The sequence below is a fragment of the Ascaphus truei genome, chromosome 14 (genome assembly GCF_040206685.1).
Source record: "Ascaphus truei isolate aAscTru1 chromosome 14, aAscTru1.hap1, whole genome shotgun sequence".
Taxonomy (NCBI): domain Eukaryota; kingdom Metazoa; phylum Chordata; class Amphibia; order Anura; family Ascaphidae; genus Ascaphus; species Ascaphus truei.
In genome coordinates, this window is record NC_134496.1 from 49,029,265 (window position 1) to 49,045,613 (window position 16,349).

The following is a 16,349-nucleotide window of genomic DNA, read 5'->3' on the forward strand; positions in this document are numbered from 1 at the left end:
GAAATACCCCCCCACTTCTCTCCGTCTGATAGGGCAACCATGGAACGGGTTTATAGTCTAAATACCCTTTTATTTGTATCATTGTGATGAAAGCAGACGTTCCGGATACAAACTGAATGCAGTCCTTAGGGAGCACACCAGCCTGGATCGCTGAGTACTATGTAGAAGGGGTTTCAATTTTGTGATAATCCTCTATTGTTAAAAATATTTGGGGGTTAATCTGTGCGTTTTTGGTCACAATGACGTGCGATGGATATAACGGGTCATACGCTAGTGACACTTCGCTTCTCGATATGTTTGTGCACTGCTGCCTATCCCACGGCCACTATAACGTTATTATACACTTCTCCTTATATAGTGAAAGCTCGGTATATATTCTTCCTACTGCAAAAAATAGGTAGTAGTAATAATCGCTCCAATCGCACAGGCTGATTATATTTTAGTTTTTGTTAAATATTTGGGGATTTTTTAAATTATTATTATTGAATCTGATACTCTCCCTAATCCCAGTCTTACTGGTGTACCCCCAAACAGAGGTCCCAAAATCCAGGCCCAGGAACAAAGAACTCCTACCTGAAGCGCTTACAATGGAAGTTTAGCAGGTGAGGTGCAGGGAGGTAATGTGACGTCCCATGAGCACGCAGGTGAGGTGCAGGGAGGTAATGTGACGTCCCATGAGCACGCAGGTGAGGTGCAGGGAGGTAATGTGACGTCCCATGAGCACGCAGGTGAGGTGCAGGGAGGTAATGTGACGTCCCATGAGCACACAGGTGAGATGCAGGGAGGTAATGTGACGTCCCATGAGCACGCAGGTGAGGTGCAGGGAGGTAATGTGACGTCCCATGAGCACACAGGTGAGGTGCAGGGAGGTAATGTGACGTCCCATGAGCACGCAGGTGAGGTGCAGGGAGTTAATGTGACATCCCATGAGCACGCAGGTGAGATGCAGGGAGGTAATGTGACATCCCATGAGCACGCAGGTGAGATGCAGGGAGGTAATGTGACGTCCCATGAGCACGCAGGTGAGGTGCAGGGAGGTAATGTGACGTCCCATGAGCACACAGGTGAGGTGCAGGGAGGTAATGTGACATCCCATGAGCACGCAGGTGAGGTGCAGGGAGGTAATGTGACGTCCCATGAGCACACAGGTGAGATGCAGGAAGGTAATGTGACGTCCCATGAGCACACAGGTGAGGTGCAGGGAGGTAATGTGACGTCCCATGAGCACACAGGTGAGATGCAGGAAGGTAATGTGACGTCCCATGAGCACACAGGTGAGGTGCAGGAAGGTAATGTGACGTCCCATGAGCACACAGGTGAGGTGCAGGGAGGTAATGTGACGTCCCATGAGCACGCAGGTGAGGTGCAGGGAGGTAATGTGACGTCCCATGAGCGTGCAGGGAGGTAATGTGATGTCCCATGAGCACACAGGTGAGATGCAGGGAGATAATGTGACGCCCCATGAGCACGCAGGTGAGGTGCAGGGAGGTAATGTGATGTCCCATGAGCATGCAGGTGAGGTGCAGGGAGGTAATGTGACGTCCCATGAGCATGCAGGTGAGATGCAGGGAGGTAATGTGACGTCCCATGAGCACGCAGGTGAGGTGCAGGGAGGTAATGTGACGTCCCATGAGCACACAGGTGAGGTGCAGGGAGGTAATGGGACATCCCATGAGCACGCAGGTGAGATGCAGGGAGGTAATGTGACGTCCCATGAGCACGCAGGTGAGGTGCAGGGAGGTAATGTGACGTCCCATGAGCACACAGGTGAGGTGCAGGGAGGTAATGTGACATCCCATGAGCAGGTGAGGTGCAGGGAGGTAATGTGATATCCCATGAGCACACAGGTGAGGTGCAGGGAGGTAATGTGACATCCCATGAGCAGGTGAGGTGCAGGGAGGTAATGTGATATCCCATGAGCACACAGGTGAGGTGCAGGGAGGTAATGTGATGTCCCATGAGCACACAGGTGAGGTGCAGGGAGGTAATGTGACGTCCCATGAGCACACAGGTGAGGTGCAGGGAGGTAATGTGACGTCCCATGAGCACACAGGTGAGGTGCAGGGAGGTAATGTGACGTCCCATGAGCACACAGGTGAGGTGCAGGGAGGTAATGTGACGTCCCATGAGCACGCAGGTGAGGTGCAGGGAGGTAATGTGACGTCCCATGAGCACGCAGGTGAGGTGCAGGGAGGTAATGTGACGTCCCATGAGCACGCAGGTGAGGTGCAGGGAGGTAATGTGACGTCCCATGAGCACGCAGGTGAGGTGCAGGGAGGTAATATGACGTCCCATGAGCACACAGGTGAGGGGCAGGGAGGTAATGTGACGTCCCATGAGCACGCAGGTGAGGTGCAGGGAGGTAATGTGACGTCCCATGAGCACACAGGTGAGGTGCAGGGAGGTAATGTGACGTCCCATGAGCATGCAGGTGAGATGCAGGGAGGTAATGTGACGACCCATGAGCACACAGGTGAGGTGCAGGGAGGTAATGTGACGTCCCATGAGCACACAGGTGAGGTGCAGAGAGGTAATGTGACGTCCCATGAGCACACAGGTGAGGTGCAGGGAGGTAATGTGACGTCCCATGAGCACACAGGTGAGGTGCAGGGAGGTAATGTGACGTCCCATGAGCACGCAGGTGAGGTGCAGGGAGGTAATGTGACGTCCCATGAGCATGGAAGGGGGACTTTACGATTACAAATGGTTGTACTTTTGTGGACTATCACAAGCTCTCACTAACAATATTGCTCTTTGAAACCAGCACAGGTTAATAATTTGTTGCTTATCACACTACATTGACTCTTAGAAACCATATTATTTACTTAGTTTTATTGAAACCTCTGTAAAAATGTAACGGGTTGCTCGACTTACTGAGAAGAAATGACAAATATTTGAGATAACGTGGAACATGAATTTGAGTTTTTGTTTTCTCTCTGGTTTTGTAAATGCAAAAGTCCTTTTAGGATGTTTTATTGCGGCCCCTCCGGCTATTTTATAACAATAAACAGACACTTTACAGTTCTCATTAAACATTAACAATATCTATGTGATCCGGTTCAAAGGAGTGCTCACTTCTGAGGCAGGAAGGTTTTCCTGGTAGATATGGAGTCCGCTGTTTCGTTATCTTTTAAATAAAATACTGCTATACTCAATGGTTATTTGTAAATTACAAACACACAACCCCCGCAAGCTCAGAACCCAAACCCGCCACATACATATATTTGTGTCAGAAGGAGCGTGTAGACGGACATTCACAGAGGTACACAATTGGAGTCGTTATAATGTGAAATCATAATAGGTTTTATTGTGCCTTTTCCTTTTCATCAGGAAATTATCCAAACACAGGGGGGAACAAAGCTTCCATTCACTTGGGAGTATTTCTAGTGAAATCCTTGCAATTAGTTCACATCTCCATTAGTTAAGCATTTCTCCCATCCCAAACACATAGTATGAAAATAAGCAGATATAAGCAGTCTCTTAATAATGAAAGTCTTATCTGTTTATCAGCTGTAGAGTAAGCTTCTCTGCTCTCCTGGAACCGCACCCGTGCGTGCACAGAAAAATATCAGCATCCAGGTTTAGAAGTCTTATTGGGTGTCTTGCAATCAGCTCTGCTGTGTGGCTGGCAGAACTCAAGAGATTGTGGTGTCTCCAAAGGTCAGCTCTCAGTCAGAGCTAAGGAGTCAGTCACTTCCTGCCTCAAAGGCAGGCTTTTTGTAAACAATCTAATCAGGCAGGTGGTGTTTAGTAATTAACTACCACACTGCTAGATTAAAGGAACATTACTGACCAGGGATAAGCCCCCTGTTACAGAGCGCTAGTGAGATTGTGACCTCCTGTATATAACACAAGTCAAAAAGCCTCAGTGCCACATCCAACTCTGCAAATTATATAGGTACATACTTGTCTGATTATCTCTTCAGAAATGAGGGTCATTTAGTTCAATTCGTTGGCTAACGCATTTTAAGCTTGCAAACCTCACCAATGTATCTCCTCTCTTACAAGCCCTAACGCCGCTGCACCCGCAGAGAGCTCCCCTAACTTCTCTAATGGAGGGAGAACTGTCTTAATAGACAGGTAATTCACAGGTGCATATTAAGGCCTGCAAAAGTGGGGATACCTGGGCACGGTTTGCAAGCTTGAAATGCTTTGTCCAAAGAATGTAACGACATGAAAGGAAAAACAGATAAGTATTTAGCTATATAATTTGTCATATTTGATACTGAGGCTTTTTATCTTTGTAAATTAAACACATTTTTTGCTGCCCAACACGAACAGCAAAAATCAGTTTTAACGTGACCTTCAAAGGTTTTAAGCTTCATACGGTCCGAACACACTGACTGTGCCTCTATTATGACTAAGGCTGCGTTTTTATAGTAAGGGCGACGGCGACCACGTGACGTCAGCTGTCGCGTCCCTATAGCGTTTCCTGCGCTCTGGTGCAGTAGACAGGATAGGGCGACCGGGGGGGGCGGTGGAGGCGTGGCAGTGAGCGTTTCGCCCTCATTGGCTGAACCGCTCACGTGCCGCTGACGTCACGCGCCGATCGCTGAAGAAGTCAAAATCCTTTGACTTCCAGCGACCGCGTCAGCCATCACGCCCGCTATGGACACCCGCGACAGACTGCATGTACTTGCTACGGCGCTGCGCAACGTCGTAGTCGCCCGTTCTATAACCTAAGACTTGGTGTGGCTTTTTGGAAATGCTGTTTTTAAGACCGCACTAGCAGCCCGTACAGTATTGTGCGCACGGAAAACACGATGGAATCAGACGAGAAGGCGTATTTGAAACTAACACGGCAGTCGCGCCTATAACTTCCTTCCCACCTCGCAGAAAGGTAGATTAGCAATGTCACACGCAAATGTGTTTCTTCTTTTGGCAGAAGGGGCGGACGACGTGTTACCCGAGCTCCTGGAGTGTGAGTTCTGTGGGAAGGCGGGATACTCCAGCAAGTTCCTGAGGTCAAAGAGATTCTGTTCAATGTCATGTGCAAAAAGGTAATCTGAATGTCATCTTGTGTCCTATAACAAGTCATACATCCCTGCAGCATTCTCTGAATAATGCAACATTATTATTATAAATAAACTCCCCCAGCCCCCTGTTTCATATCGCACTACCTGGATAAGCAGTGCTGTTTGCTTTGATCAGATTCCCCAGTAAATGGGATATGTGCTGGCAGCACTGACATGAGTCGCAGATACCCGAGTTGCAAGCCGAGCAAGTAATAAAGCCACGGACACAGGACCACGGCACGGCGAGTTCTTCCTCCGAACTCGTGGCCACATCCTCCCCCGTTCATTTCATGCGCTCTCTGACAGGTGGAGCCAGTCAGCTTTTCCGCAGGGGTAGAGATCAGGCCCACTGTGAGTAATTGCCGGTAATTGCAGTCCTGTGTTGTGACTGCAGCCGGCAGCGGTGTCTTTAGCGCAGGTATTTACCGTGAAGGTGCTTCTTCCTGGGAAATCTCTGCAGGCTCATTAACACAGGGACTGTCATTGTCTGCCGGGCCGCAGTAAAAGAGAGATCGCAAGGCAGGAACGTGGTTTGTTACTTGTTACCATTGTACTTATTGTTCTCTTTGGTTAGTACCGGGGTTCTCAACTCCAATCCTCAAGCTCCCCCCCCCCCAACAGGTCAGGTTTAGAGGATATCCCTGCTTCAGAACAGGTGGCTCAATCAGTCCCTGCTTCAGCACAGGTGGGTAAATCAGAGGCTCAGTCTTCGACGGCACCACCTGTGCTGGAGCTGGCATATCCTGAAAACCTGACCTGTTGGAGGGCTTGAGCACTGGTGATGAGCACCCCTAGGTTAGCACACAACTCATTTAAAATGTAGTGTTTTTATAAAAGCATCTAAGTCAGGGGGCGGCCAACTCCAGTCCTCAAGGGCCACCAGCAGTTCAGGTTTTCAGGACATCCCTGCTTCAGCACAGGTTGCTCAGTCACCGACGTCAGCCTTCGACTAAGCCACCGATTGAGTCACCTGTGCTGAAGCAGGGATATCCTGAAAACCTGACCTGCTGGTGGTCCGTGAGGACTGGAGTTCAATCCTCAGCTTGGACACATTCACTTCAAGGCAGCCTGCTCACTTACTTTCATTGTGTAGCCTGAAACCTTAAACAAAATATATGTATCTACAATAGTAAGATAAATACATGATGATAAAGAAGGAGCACACAAAATATGGTGGAATCAAAAGATTACCAAATGTATTGATGCATCAGAGCTTAAAGTGGTAACGTTTCAGGACACAAAGTCCCTTCCTCAGACCTAACACCTGAGGAAGGGACTTTGTGTCCTGAAACGTTACCACTTTAATAAGCTCTGATGCATCAATACATTTGGTAATCTTTTGATTCCACCATATTTTGTGTGCTTCTTCTTTTCTCCTACCTTGCCATTATTTCGGATCCAGCTTTGGGACGCCAGGATCAACGGAAGGTGAGCACCAAAAGCAAACACCTTGAGAATTTTTCCTTTAAACAGTGGTGTGCCATCTATAATCCCTTTTGTATTACACGATGATCAAAGCAGATCTTAAAAATATACAATAAAATGCTCTTGGTTTCTCTGTAGGAGTCAGGTTTCTGTCTCTGATTTATTCTGACCTGTGTAAAACAGAAAGTATCAGGCTACATCTGAAGCCGAACTCCACTCATTGTGGTTTCAATGTGTCGCTCGTCATTACGTTGGAAACAGTTAAGATATAGGCAGGGGGGAGGGGGGATTGCCTTGTGTGATAGTTGTTTATAAAGTGTTTATTTACACATGTAAAAGTGTTCTCTTTTTTTCCAGGGACATGTTCTGTTTTAACGAGTGTATCTCATTAATCATTCATATAATTTGATGTAAGCATTTTGTCCAGGTACAACGCGAACGGCACAAAGCGACTCGGACTCTTCAAGGCCGACAAGAGCAGCCGGTGGAGCAGGAAGATAGAGGGGAATCTCAGCCGGCGGGGGCGACGTCCTATGGGCAGCGAAGGGTCAATTCGAGACCACTACCTTAGACAGGTCCGTAGGAAACAAAGAATCGCATCATTCCACGAGGTACATATGCACAGTATACAGGTCCTAATGTCCTAATCTTCTTCTCACAGCTGCCAACCGCCTATTCACGTACAGATGAAGCTGGTTCTCCGGAAGATTGCATCCCTGCCGCCATGACCACCCGCTTACGGAGACAAAGCGAGAGAGGGAGAGAACACGAGTTAAGACTGCTCCAAATAAGGAAAACCCCGGCGCATGCTGATCTGCTGCCAGACGCGCACACAGAGACATCTTTATGGACAGTTGAAGAAGTTTGGGCTTTCATACATTCTCTGCCAGGTACATATCATTAAAGCAGCAAAACACTGGTGCATGCTTTTTTTTTTTTTTTTAAATATACTAGGTCGGGTTCACAACCTCCTTTCTCTCGGGGCCCCACTGATCACAGTGCTCAGCTGCAGAGGCGCCACCACAACAGGACACATACAGTCACAGAAAGCACACACACCAGGACAGAACAAATATACACAGGATAGACACACACAGCCTCACCTCTCTCCTGCCCATGCTGCTTCCTGCTCTGCTTGGCGTTCCCCCCCCGGGCCCCTGACACCTCCTCCTGATTGGCTGCTTCTGGGTAATGTAGCCGATCAGGATGGATGAAACTGCTCAGCTCCTTAGCAATCGCCCTGCTCTCGCCCCGCTCTCACCTGGCTCTCGCCCTGCTCTTGCGCCGCTCTCACCCTGCTCTTTCCCTGCGTACGCCCTGCTCTCTCCTTGCTCTCGCTCCCGGCTCGCTCCCCGCTCTCGCCCTGCTCTAGAAGATCGGGCAGCACTGTACTAATAAGTGCTCTTTTCGATCAGTTTGGCTCAGTTTCTAAATATTTACAAGTATTAAATATTTGTAACGTTAAATGTTATTGATTTATAAATATCCAGTCAATGGCTGTCGTAGTATCTTCCACCTTTTAGTTAATGACCTGCCAATTCTGCCAGGTTAACCCACGTAACTGCTAATGCACAATAAGTAAACCGGCAGTCGTATTAATTGATTTAACCTAAAAATTACGATCTTACGCTCTAAAAGCAGCATTCCAGGTTTCATTTTATTATTATTTATTGTTTTATTACAGGATAGAAGCAGGGGGTCTCCGGAGCTGAAGTGTGTTAATGTCAACGTCGGGGACCCCCTGCTTCCAGAGACACTTACCTCCGTAGCGGTGCCGGTATCTCTGCAGGCAGGGAACCTGTGTGCTCAACACTACGGCGGCGTTTAACTGTCCCATGAGCCAATAGAAAGCTGTGATGTCATCCGTTACGGTTGCCTATTGGCCTGCGTGACCAAGTCCTTTAAACTTGCCTTAAATACCAGCTTCACCTTCGGAAGTCAGTATCTCAGGAAGCACGGGGGCCCCCGGAGCTGAAATCAACGCGACTCCACTCCGGAGACCCCCTGCTTCAATCCTGTAATAAAAAAATAATGGGGGGGGGGGGGAATGAAACCTGAATTGCTGCTTCAACACCTGCCTATTTGTGCTGTTCTTCATTGCTGTATGTATGAATGAGAATAACAAGCTTGTGTTTCCTGGGTTTATCTCCTCTTTGCCTTGTAGGATGCCATGATATCGCAGACGAGTTCAGGACGCAGGAGATTGACGGGCAGGCCCTCCTCTTGCTGAAGGAGGACCATCTCATGAGTACCATGAATATTAAGTTGGGACCTGCGCTAAAAATCTGTGCTCGGATTAACTCCCTGAAGGAGGCATAATGAGAATATCAGGGCTGTAGTCCCAATGCTGCCCATGTATAAGAGACCTGTACAAGTAAGTGGCATCACAAACAGTGGCCAGTGCTGTAAGCTCCTGCGTTGTCTCTTCCAGTCATCGAATACGATGACCAGCATTGGGAAAATCTGTTTTGGAAGCTTTAAGCATGAGCACAGCACGCCTAGTGACAAGTACATGTCTCTTATTTCATGTCATTCAATTAGATATGGGGCGGCCAACCGCAGTCCTCAAGGGCCACCAACAGGTCAGGTTTTAAGGATATCCCTGCTTCAGCGCAGATGGCTTAGTCAGTGGCTCAGTCGTTGACTGAGCTTCTGATTGAGCCACCTGTGCTGAGGCATGGACCGATTGAGCCAGCTGTGCTGAAGCTGGGATATTCTGAAAACCTGATCTGTTGGTAGATCCTCAAGACCCCCCAACAGGTCCTGTTTTCTGGATATCCCTGCTTCAGCACAAGTGGCTCAATCAGCCCTGCTTCAGCACAGATGGCTCAATCAGAAACACAGTCAACGACTATATCCTTAAAACCTGACCTGTTGGTGGCCCTTGAGGACTGGAGTTGGCCGCCCCCTGCATTAGATGGAGGGAATATACATTTTCTGCATCAAGAAACAGATGACAGCGCACTCCATGCGTTACACTCCCTACACATGCTAAACTTAGTCAGTAACAATACGATGAAAACCCGTTTATTACTCAATATGTACATAGAAAAAGGCAATAGGTGGGATTAAGTGTCACTTCAGTTTGTATACAGTGCATAATAACTGCTCCACTTTCTCAGTGGCATTTCTAAATTGTACATTTTATAGTTCAAATTATTTATTTCTCACCAAAGTAAAAAACGGAAGCATAATCCCCACCCAGAATAAAAGTGAAACTTCTTTTTTAGTACATATTAGTGAAACACATTGGTGTTCACAATCATACTGTTAATTGTGTTTTAGTAGTTAACTAGTTAAGTACTGTAATGCTGAGAGAGCTTGGCTTTGTGACTTGAGATCCGGGGAAGGCTTGGTAGGAACACTGCGTATAGTAACATGCTAAGCACTTACTTCCTGCGATCTGAACGAAACGGAAACTGCTATTTATGTGCGTGGGGTTTCTGCTAGATGCAAAAACGCATACGCTTCTGTAAATATCACAATGGCAAAGCAGGTGTGTTCCATTTACTGGGAGTTATGGAAAGAGGGCATTATGCTGTTTTTGTTGTACATATTAAGCTTTGCTTGCTGGTAGTCACTTTAAGATGTATGATGTACTATAACCACTTGTTACTACTGTACTGATGTTACTACCCAACCAGATGAACCAGGAATACGATTTTGATTCAATATTGGGATTTCATTGCTTGACATATGGTTTTCTAGTCTTTTCACAATTGTGGTTTGAACTTTGCAGCCAGAATTGGCAATCACTTGATATTTAAAGAGGCAATCCAACCAGCACTTTAAAAAAAAAAAAAAATATATATATATATATATATATATATATATTAATATATATATTGGTTTTAATCCAGCCTTTAATTACCTTTATTGAAAACGAATTAAATAAACTGCTGATCGATTCGTTCTCCCGTGATCGACCGGGGTTCACTAAATGGCCGCCTTTCAGTTTCAATCAATCCTTCAGTCAGTGTAACTCGGCAGCTACAATGTATTCTTAAATTACCACGGTAACGTTATCTATTGTTACAATTTGCATCTCAAACTGCTGGGAACCGTGGCAACAAATTATCGCAAGCAGGAAAGTGTTGCAAATATCTTGCACTGCTGGGGAGGTGGGCTAAAGCCAGCTACAGAAATCAAAGGGTGCTCAGTGTATTAAAACTCATAAAAAATGGCATTAAGTTGAAGGGGAAAAAAATGTAAGATTTCTCCTTTCAATGAAATACAACAAATAACAGATTTGCTTCCTGGTAATTTGGATTTCAGCCAGCACTGTTCCACTGTTCTACACTTGCTTATAAAACACAGCAGCCCATAATTATTAAGCAGTCAAGTTAATGGGCTGTACGGTGTCTTCCAGCCGCAGAATACTGCTTAGTGAACATGGGCCAATATCTTCTTTTAAGGAAAAAAATATATATATATTTACACACAACTCTGGAGTCAACAAGTTTATAACTAACACAGTGCATGTATCAGTCTACCTTTCTGAGTGCATATTAAACCACAACTTGATTTGTTTCTTATTCATTTTAATTTATATTAGTGATATTGGCCCGTGTTCTGTAAGCGGTGCTACCCCTTCCTGCTCCAGAAGACACCTTAGGGGTCTATGCATCAACGTAGAGAAAAGTGGGGTTAGATGCAATGCTCTCATTTTGCAACAGAGGTGCAGCATACAGTATGTACAGTAAGAACAGTTTCTTACATCTGATGCAGCATGTTAGACTTACGCCACTTCAGATGTGGAGGATATTTGGGGGCAAATAAAAGGCAAAAATAATGGTGCAGAGGGACACAGACTGTGATACATCATGCACAGATTATAATAAGATGTAACTCCTCCTACTGACTCTCCCCAAGGTGCAAGCTGGGACAGAGACACAGAATGTGATACATCTCATTATAATCTGTGCCCCATGTTACTCCTCCCAACTCCTCCCACTGACTCTCCCCAAGGTGCAAGCTGGGACAGAGACGCAGAATGTGATACATCTCATTATAATCTGTGCCCCATGTAACTCCTCCCCAACTCCTCCTACTGACTCTCCCCAAGGTGCAAGCTGGGACAGAGACGCAGACTGTGATACATCTCATTATAATCTGTGCACCATGTAACTCCTCCCCAACTCCTCCTACTGACTCTCCCCAAGGTGCAAGCTGGGACAGAGACGCAGAATGTGATACATCTCATAATCTGTGCACCATGTATCTCTCCCCAACTCCTCCTATTTACACTGCCCATGGAGAACGTTGGGGCAGACGGGGGAAAATTGGAGCAAAATGTTTGATACTGAAGGTGCAGGGTGAAAATACCCTAATTTTGCTCCAAAATGACTTTGATATATAGTCCCTTTAAGGCTTATTCACTTGCCTGAAGGGGTTTTATGGCATAGCACTGCTTAATAATTATGGCCCATAATGTCTTGGTTTCTATCATTTATAGGAAAGTGTTGATGTTACAGAAAATAATTCACAGAGATTTATTCTATATGGGAACAAGAGACGTGCTTTAAAAAAAATTAAGAGTTTCATTTCTTGCTGGCGAACCCGATGCAGAAATTTGTGAAACGGACATTTTCACTTTGTACCAAACCAAAAAAAAAATCCATCTCTCCTTTTCATGTTAGAAACAGGTGCCAGTTTTCATCTAATCTCATTATAAAAATGCACTATCAGCTTTTTAAATCCCAACAACAAAACTAGTAAAGTGAAAGGATTTCACACATTTTCCATGACATGCGATAACTGCGAGAAAAATGTGTGGGAAAAAACGGTTTTAACGGTGTGACTTTGTGCCAAAGCGGTAACCCCCTTTGATTAGCAGGGATGCTCGTTACTGTGGCTCTCGGTACAAGTGGCCATTCACGTTGAATGCTGGTTGTAGATAAAAGCCATGATCTAAACCAGGGGTGCGCAAACTGGGGGGGGGGCGCAAGATTTTTCAGGAGGGGGGGGGAGGTGTGGCGGTTACACAGGCCCCACGCTCTTCCCCCAAGTCATTTAAATGAATGCCGGGGGATCGCGTGGGGCCTCTGCAACCTCACTTGCCGTGGCGACGGTAACGCGGCGTCAGATGACCACTCCATGAGCCAGAGACAAGGGTAAGGGGGGAGGGGGTGGCTCGGGAAGGAAGGGAAGCAGGCAAGGGGGGCGCAGCAGGGAAAGGTTGCGCAGCGCTGATCCAAAGTGTGCGCCAAGTCTGCGTAAAGATTTAGAAATATTCTATGGGTATTTCCTAATTGCATCACACATCTTATAAAATATTCGTATACGTGTGATATGATTAGCAATTTTAATAGGAAACGGGTCTGTTTTTCAGAATATTAAGTTGCCCCTTAATATGGTTCTGCTTCTCTCCTTCATTGGACCCCATTTATCCCTAAAACAGGGTTTCCCCCGTCCCGTCCCTGAAAGCAGCCAATGGAAGAGGCTTTCCGGGCGACCCTTACATAAGCAAGTTGTCTTGGTGATAATTAATGGTTTGGTTAATTGTTACAGTATGTAGAGAAACATTGAAAGCCTGGCTCGCCGGATTCCCTTGGGGGGCCGAATAGGAAGAGCTCTGATTTTAAAGCAATATTTGGGGCGTGTTTTTGGATGACAATTATGGGCTTTATTCTGTAGGATAATAAAACACTGCCATTAAAATGGCAAGCCAAGCCATATTTTTTCATATTTTTTATTAATACCAGATTGAAGCAAGGGGACTTCGGCGCTGAACCCCAATAATTTCAGCTGCGGGGGATCCCCTGCTTCCGGAGATACTTACCTCCGTAGGGGTTGTCAGTAGCCACTCCAGGGTTCAGTATATGGCCGCTTGTCAAAGCTTGCGGGCCAATAGGAAGCTGTGACGTCAGCCGGTGCGGCCTCCCATCGGCCCATGTGATGAGGAAGCAGGGGGTCCCCGCAGCTGATATTAGTGGGGTTCAGCTCTGGAGTCCCCCTGCTTCAATCCTGTATTAAAAAATGAAGAGGGGGGGGAGCGGCTTGGATTGCTCCTCCTAAATACACTCCAATTTCAGTCAAATGGTCTTCAACTTATTTAGAAGAAAACTAATTTTCTGCGAAATGATCTGAATACAGGGTGCCTGCCCACCCTCCCAGTCTCCCGCAGAGCTGGATACAGGGTACCTGCCCACCCTCCCAGTCACCCTCCCAGTCTCCCGCAGAGCTGGATACAGGGTACCTGCCCACCCTCCCAGTCTCCCGCAGAGCTGGATACAGGGTACCTGCCCACCCTCCCAGTCTCCCGCAGAGCTGAATACAGGGTGCCTGCCCACCCTCCCAGTCTCCCGCAGAGCTGGATACAGGGTACCTGCCCACCCTCCCAGTCTCCCGCAGAGCTGAATACAGGGTACCTGCCCACCCTCCCAGTCTCCCGCAGAGCTGAATACAGGGTACCTGCCCACACGCCCAGTCTCCCGCAGAGCTGAATACAGGGTGCCTGCCCACCCTCCCAGTCTCCCGCAGAGCTGAATACAGGGTGCCTGCCCACCCTCCCAGTCTCCCGCAGAGCTGAATACAGGGTGCCTGCCCACCCTCCCAGTCTCACTCCCAGTCTCCCGCAGAGCTGGAGTCAGGCTGTTTGTGTGTCTTTGCTGTGAGAGAAGCATCTGATCAGGGGTACAGTAATGGGGTTTGTTTTCTTAGCGCTGCATGTTCATTTTTAGCGAAGGTTATAGCAGGAGTGCTCAGCTCCAGTCCTCGAGAGCCACCAACAGGTCAGGTTTTCAGGATATCCCTGCTTCAGCACAGTTGGCTCAATCAGTGGCTGAGTCCCCTTGACTGAGCCACTGATTGAGCCACCTGTGCCGAAGCTGGGATATCCTTAAAACCTGACCTGTTGATGGCCCTTGAGGACTGGAGTTTGGCTGCCCCTGGATTAGAGCACACGGATATCCGAAGGTTAAAAATCCGGGAGAATTCTCCTGAACCCGCCATCATTTTCAATGTGCCCACATTTCCAGAAAGGGGGGTTTGTGAGGATACCGTATGTATGTATATATAAATAATATAATACTTTGGACGCTATTAAAATTGGTCTCTTCCCCCTCCTCCCCCCTTATATTTCAGGGTCTTTAAATTGTATTAGTTTACAGATTTTCAATCGAATTTGTAAATAGTTCCGGACGGTAAATTTGCGTTTCTTAGACTGACCTGCGGATGTCCGCGGCTGAGGGGAGCGTGCAAAGTCAGATTTTGGGTAATTATTCGCCCATCGCTACAAACAGGTGAAGTGCTTTAAAGCAACAACACCCCCCCCCCCCAAACCAACGCCCCCTTTTTTACAGCATGGAAACAGAGGGGGTTCTGGTGTTGGGGCGCACGATTTTAAGCCCCTAGACCCTCTGGTTCCCGAGATACTCGCCGTGAAGTTACCAGCATTACGCCCTGGTGTTTCAAGGGGGTTTAAATGGCTAATAGGACGCCCCAACTGCTGATGCTGCAGCTGCCTCCTGCCCTGAGGTTTGGCAGCCATTTTAATTCCCCTGGAGGGAGATTTACACCCTGTGACTTCACTGGTAAGTATCCCAGAAAGGAGGGGCAGCTCCAGAGTGCCCCCTGCTTTCCATCCGGTAAAGAGAGGGGCTTGTAAGGGGGTATTAGGGCTTTACGTCTCTGCCCTTATATTTGCTTTAAAAAGTAATATGCAGCGCTAAGAAAAAAAACGATCATTTCTAATCAGCGACGGTCAGTATTATTGTAAGCGCTTGCGCGATGATGTTGCGCTTTCACATGGCGCAAGCGTTTGTGTATATAGGCCAAACGATGCCACGCGTGACTAGGAGGCGTGGCCATTACATCACAAGGGTAGGTTTTTTTTCCTTGCCTCACTGTGATTGGCTCAGTGTCACGTGGCACAGCAGCCACTGGAAAAGACACATTTCTTTGTCTTTCCACACCGCTGCCGCACCGACGCTCTCTCCCGCTCACGCGTCTGCACCGGATACACTGTCATAGGGAGACAGGCATTTCTCATTGACGCGCTTACCGTAATACGAGCCTAAAGAGGCTTCTCTTACCGCAGAGAGCTACCTGTTCAAATCATTTTACAGAGCAGCAACTTCACTGGCTCCTAAATCAGGTGGGGACCACGGCACTGACGGGAGGCGGGAAAGAGGACTGCTGCTATAAAGGGGGGAATTACTGGTCGCCAAAGGTCTGCTGTGCGTGAAGGCGCAGTCACGGTGAGGGTATAAGTGTCTAACCCAGCGGCAGCCAACTCCCGTCCTCAAGGGCCACCAACAAGTTAGGTTTACAGGATATCCCTTCTCTGCTGAAGCAGGGATGGAGCCACCTGTGCTGAAGCAGGGATGGATCCACCTGTGCTGAAGCAGGGATATTCTGAACCCCGGAGGGGGAGGGGCTTGAGGATGGGAGTTGCCCACACCTGGAGTGTTGTATGTGATAAATGTTACATTGTGTACAAAAGAAAAAAAATATATGAATAAATTGCACTTTATAGATTCTTTATGAAGTGATATAAGCTAAGCGAGGATAAGATAAGCTTTCAGAGGTCTTCCATTGCATTTCAGTGAAACCAGACTCGTGTATTTTATGTGAAAAAAGGAATGTGTTAATTTATATATGTAATGATAATCTCTTGGTCATATTTCATTTTTAGGTCAGTTTGCTTTTTTTTCTATGGAAAAGCAATGTAATGTTTCAGAAAAGCGTGCAAACGGCGGCATTTTGTTACCGGTACAGTATGGGCCATACTTGCCATGTGTTCGTATTCCATAGGACACCTTACATTCAAGTGAAATGGACCGAAGCGATGTTCTGCAATAGCACGCATTAGTATATAGGCCTGTGTTTTAAGTGTACTCCAGTTTGAGTAAAAAGTTCCCCATTTCACATTTAAACTGTCCGTTGTGTATACACACAGAAATTCCA

At 47.1% G+C, this 16,349-nt stretch overlaps 1 protein-coding gene across 9 annotated transcripts in view; it reads left to right on the forward strand.

Annotated features, from left to right (window-relative positions):
- The window catches only part of PHC3 (polyhomeotic homolog 3), a 45,602-nt gene extending 33,465 nt beyond the window's left edge, over window positions 1-12,137 (forward strand). For 6 of the 9 annotated variants that reach the window (XM_075570819.1, XM_075570821.1, XM_075570827.1 and 3 more), the window contains 4 exons: window positions 4,886-5,000; window positions 6,856-7,015; window positions 7,102-7,330; window positions 8,605-12,137. In XM_075570819.1, coding sequence (XP_075426934.1) covers window positions 4,886-5,000; window positions 6,856-7,015; window positions 7,102-7,330; window positions 8,605-8,759 — 659 coding nt within the window. In that variant the 3' untranslated portion in view covers window positions 8,760-12,137. Of the gene's footprint in view, window positions 1-534; window positions 603-4,885; window positions 5,001-6,855; window positions 7,016-7,101; window positions 7,331-8,604 lie in introns of those variants that run through there. The other 3 variants (XM_075570820.1, XM_075570823.1, XM_075570828.1) reach the window with 2 other exon arrangements.
- The last annotated feature ends 4,212 nt before the right edge of the window (window positions 12,138-16,349 follow it).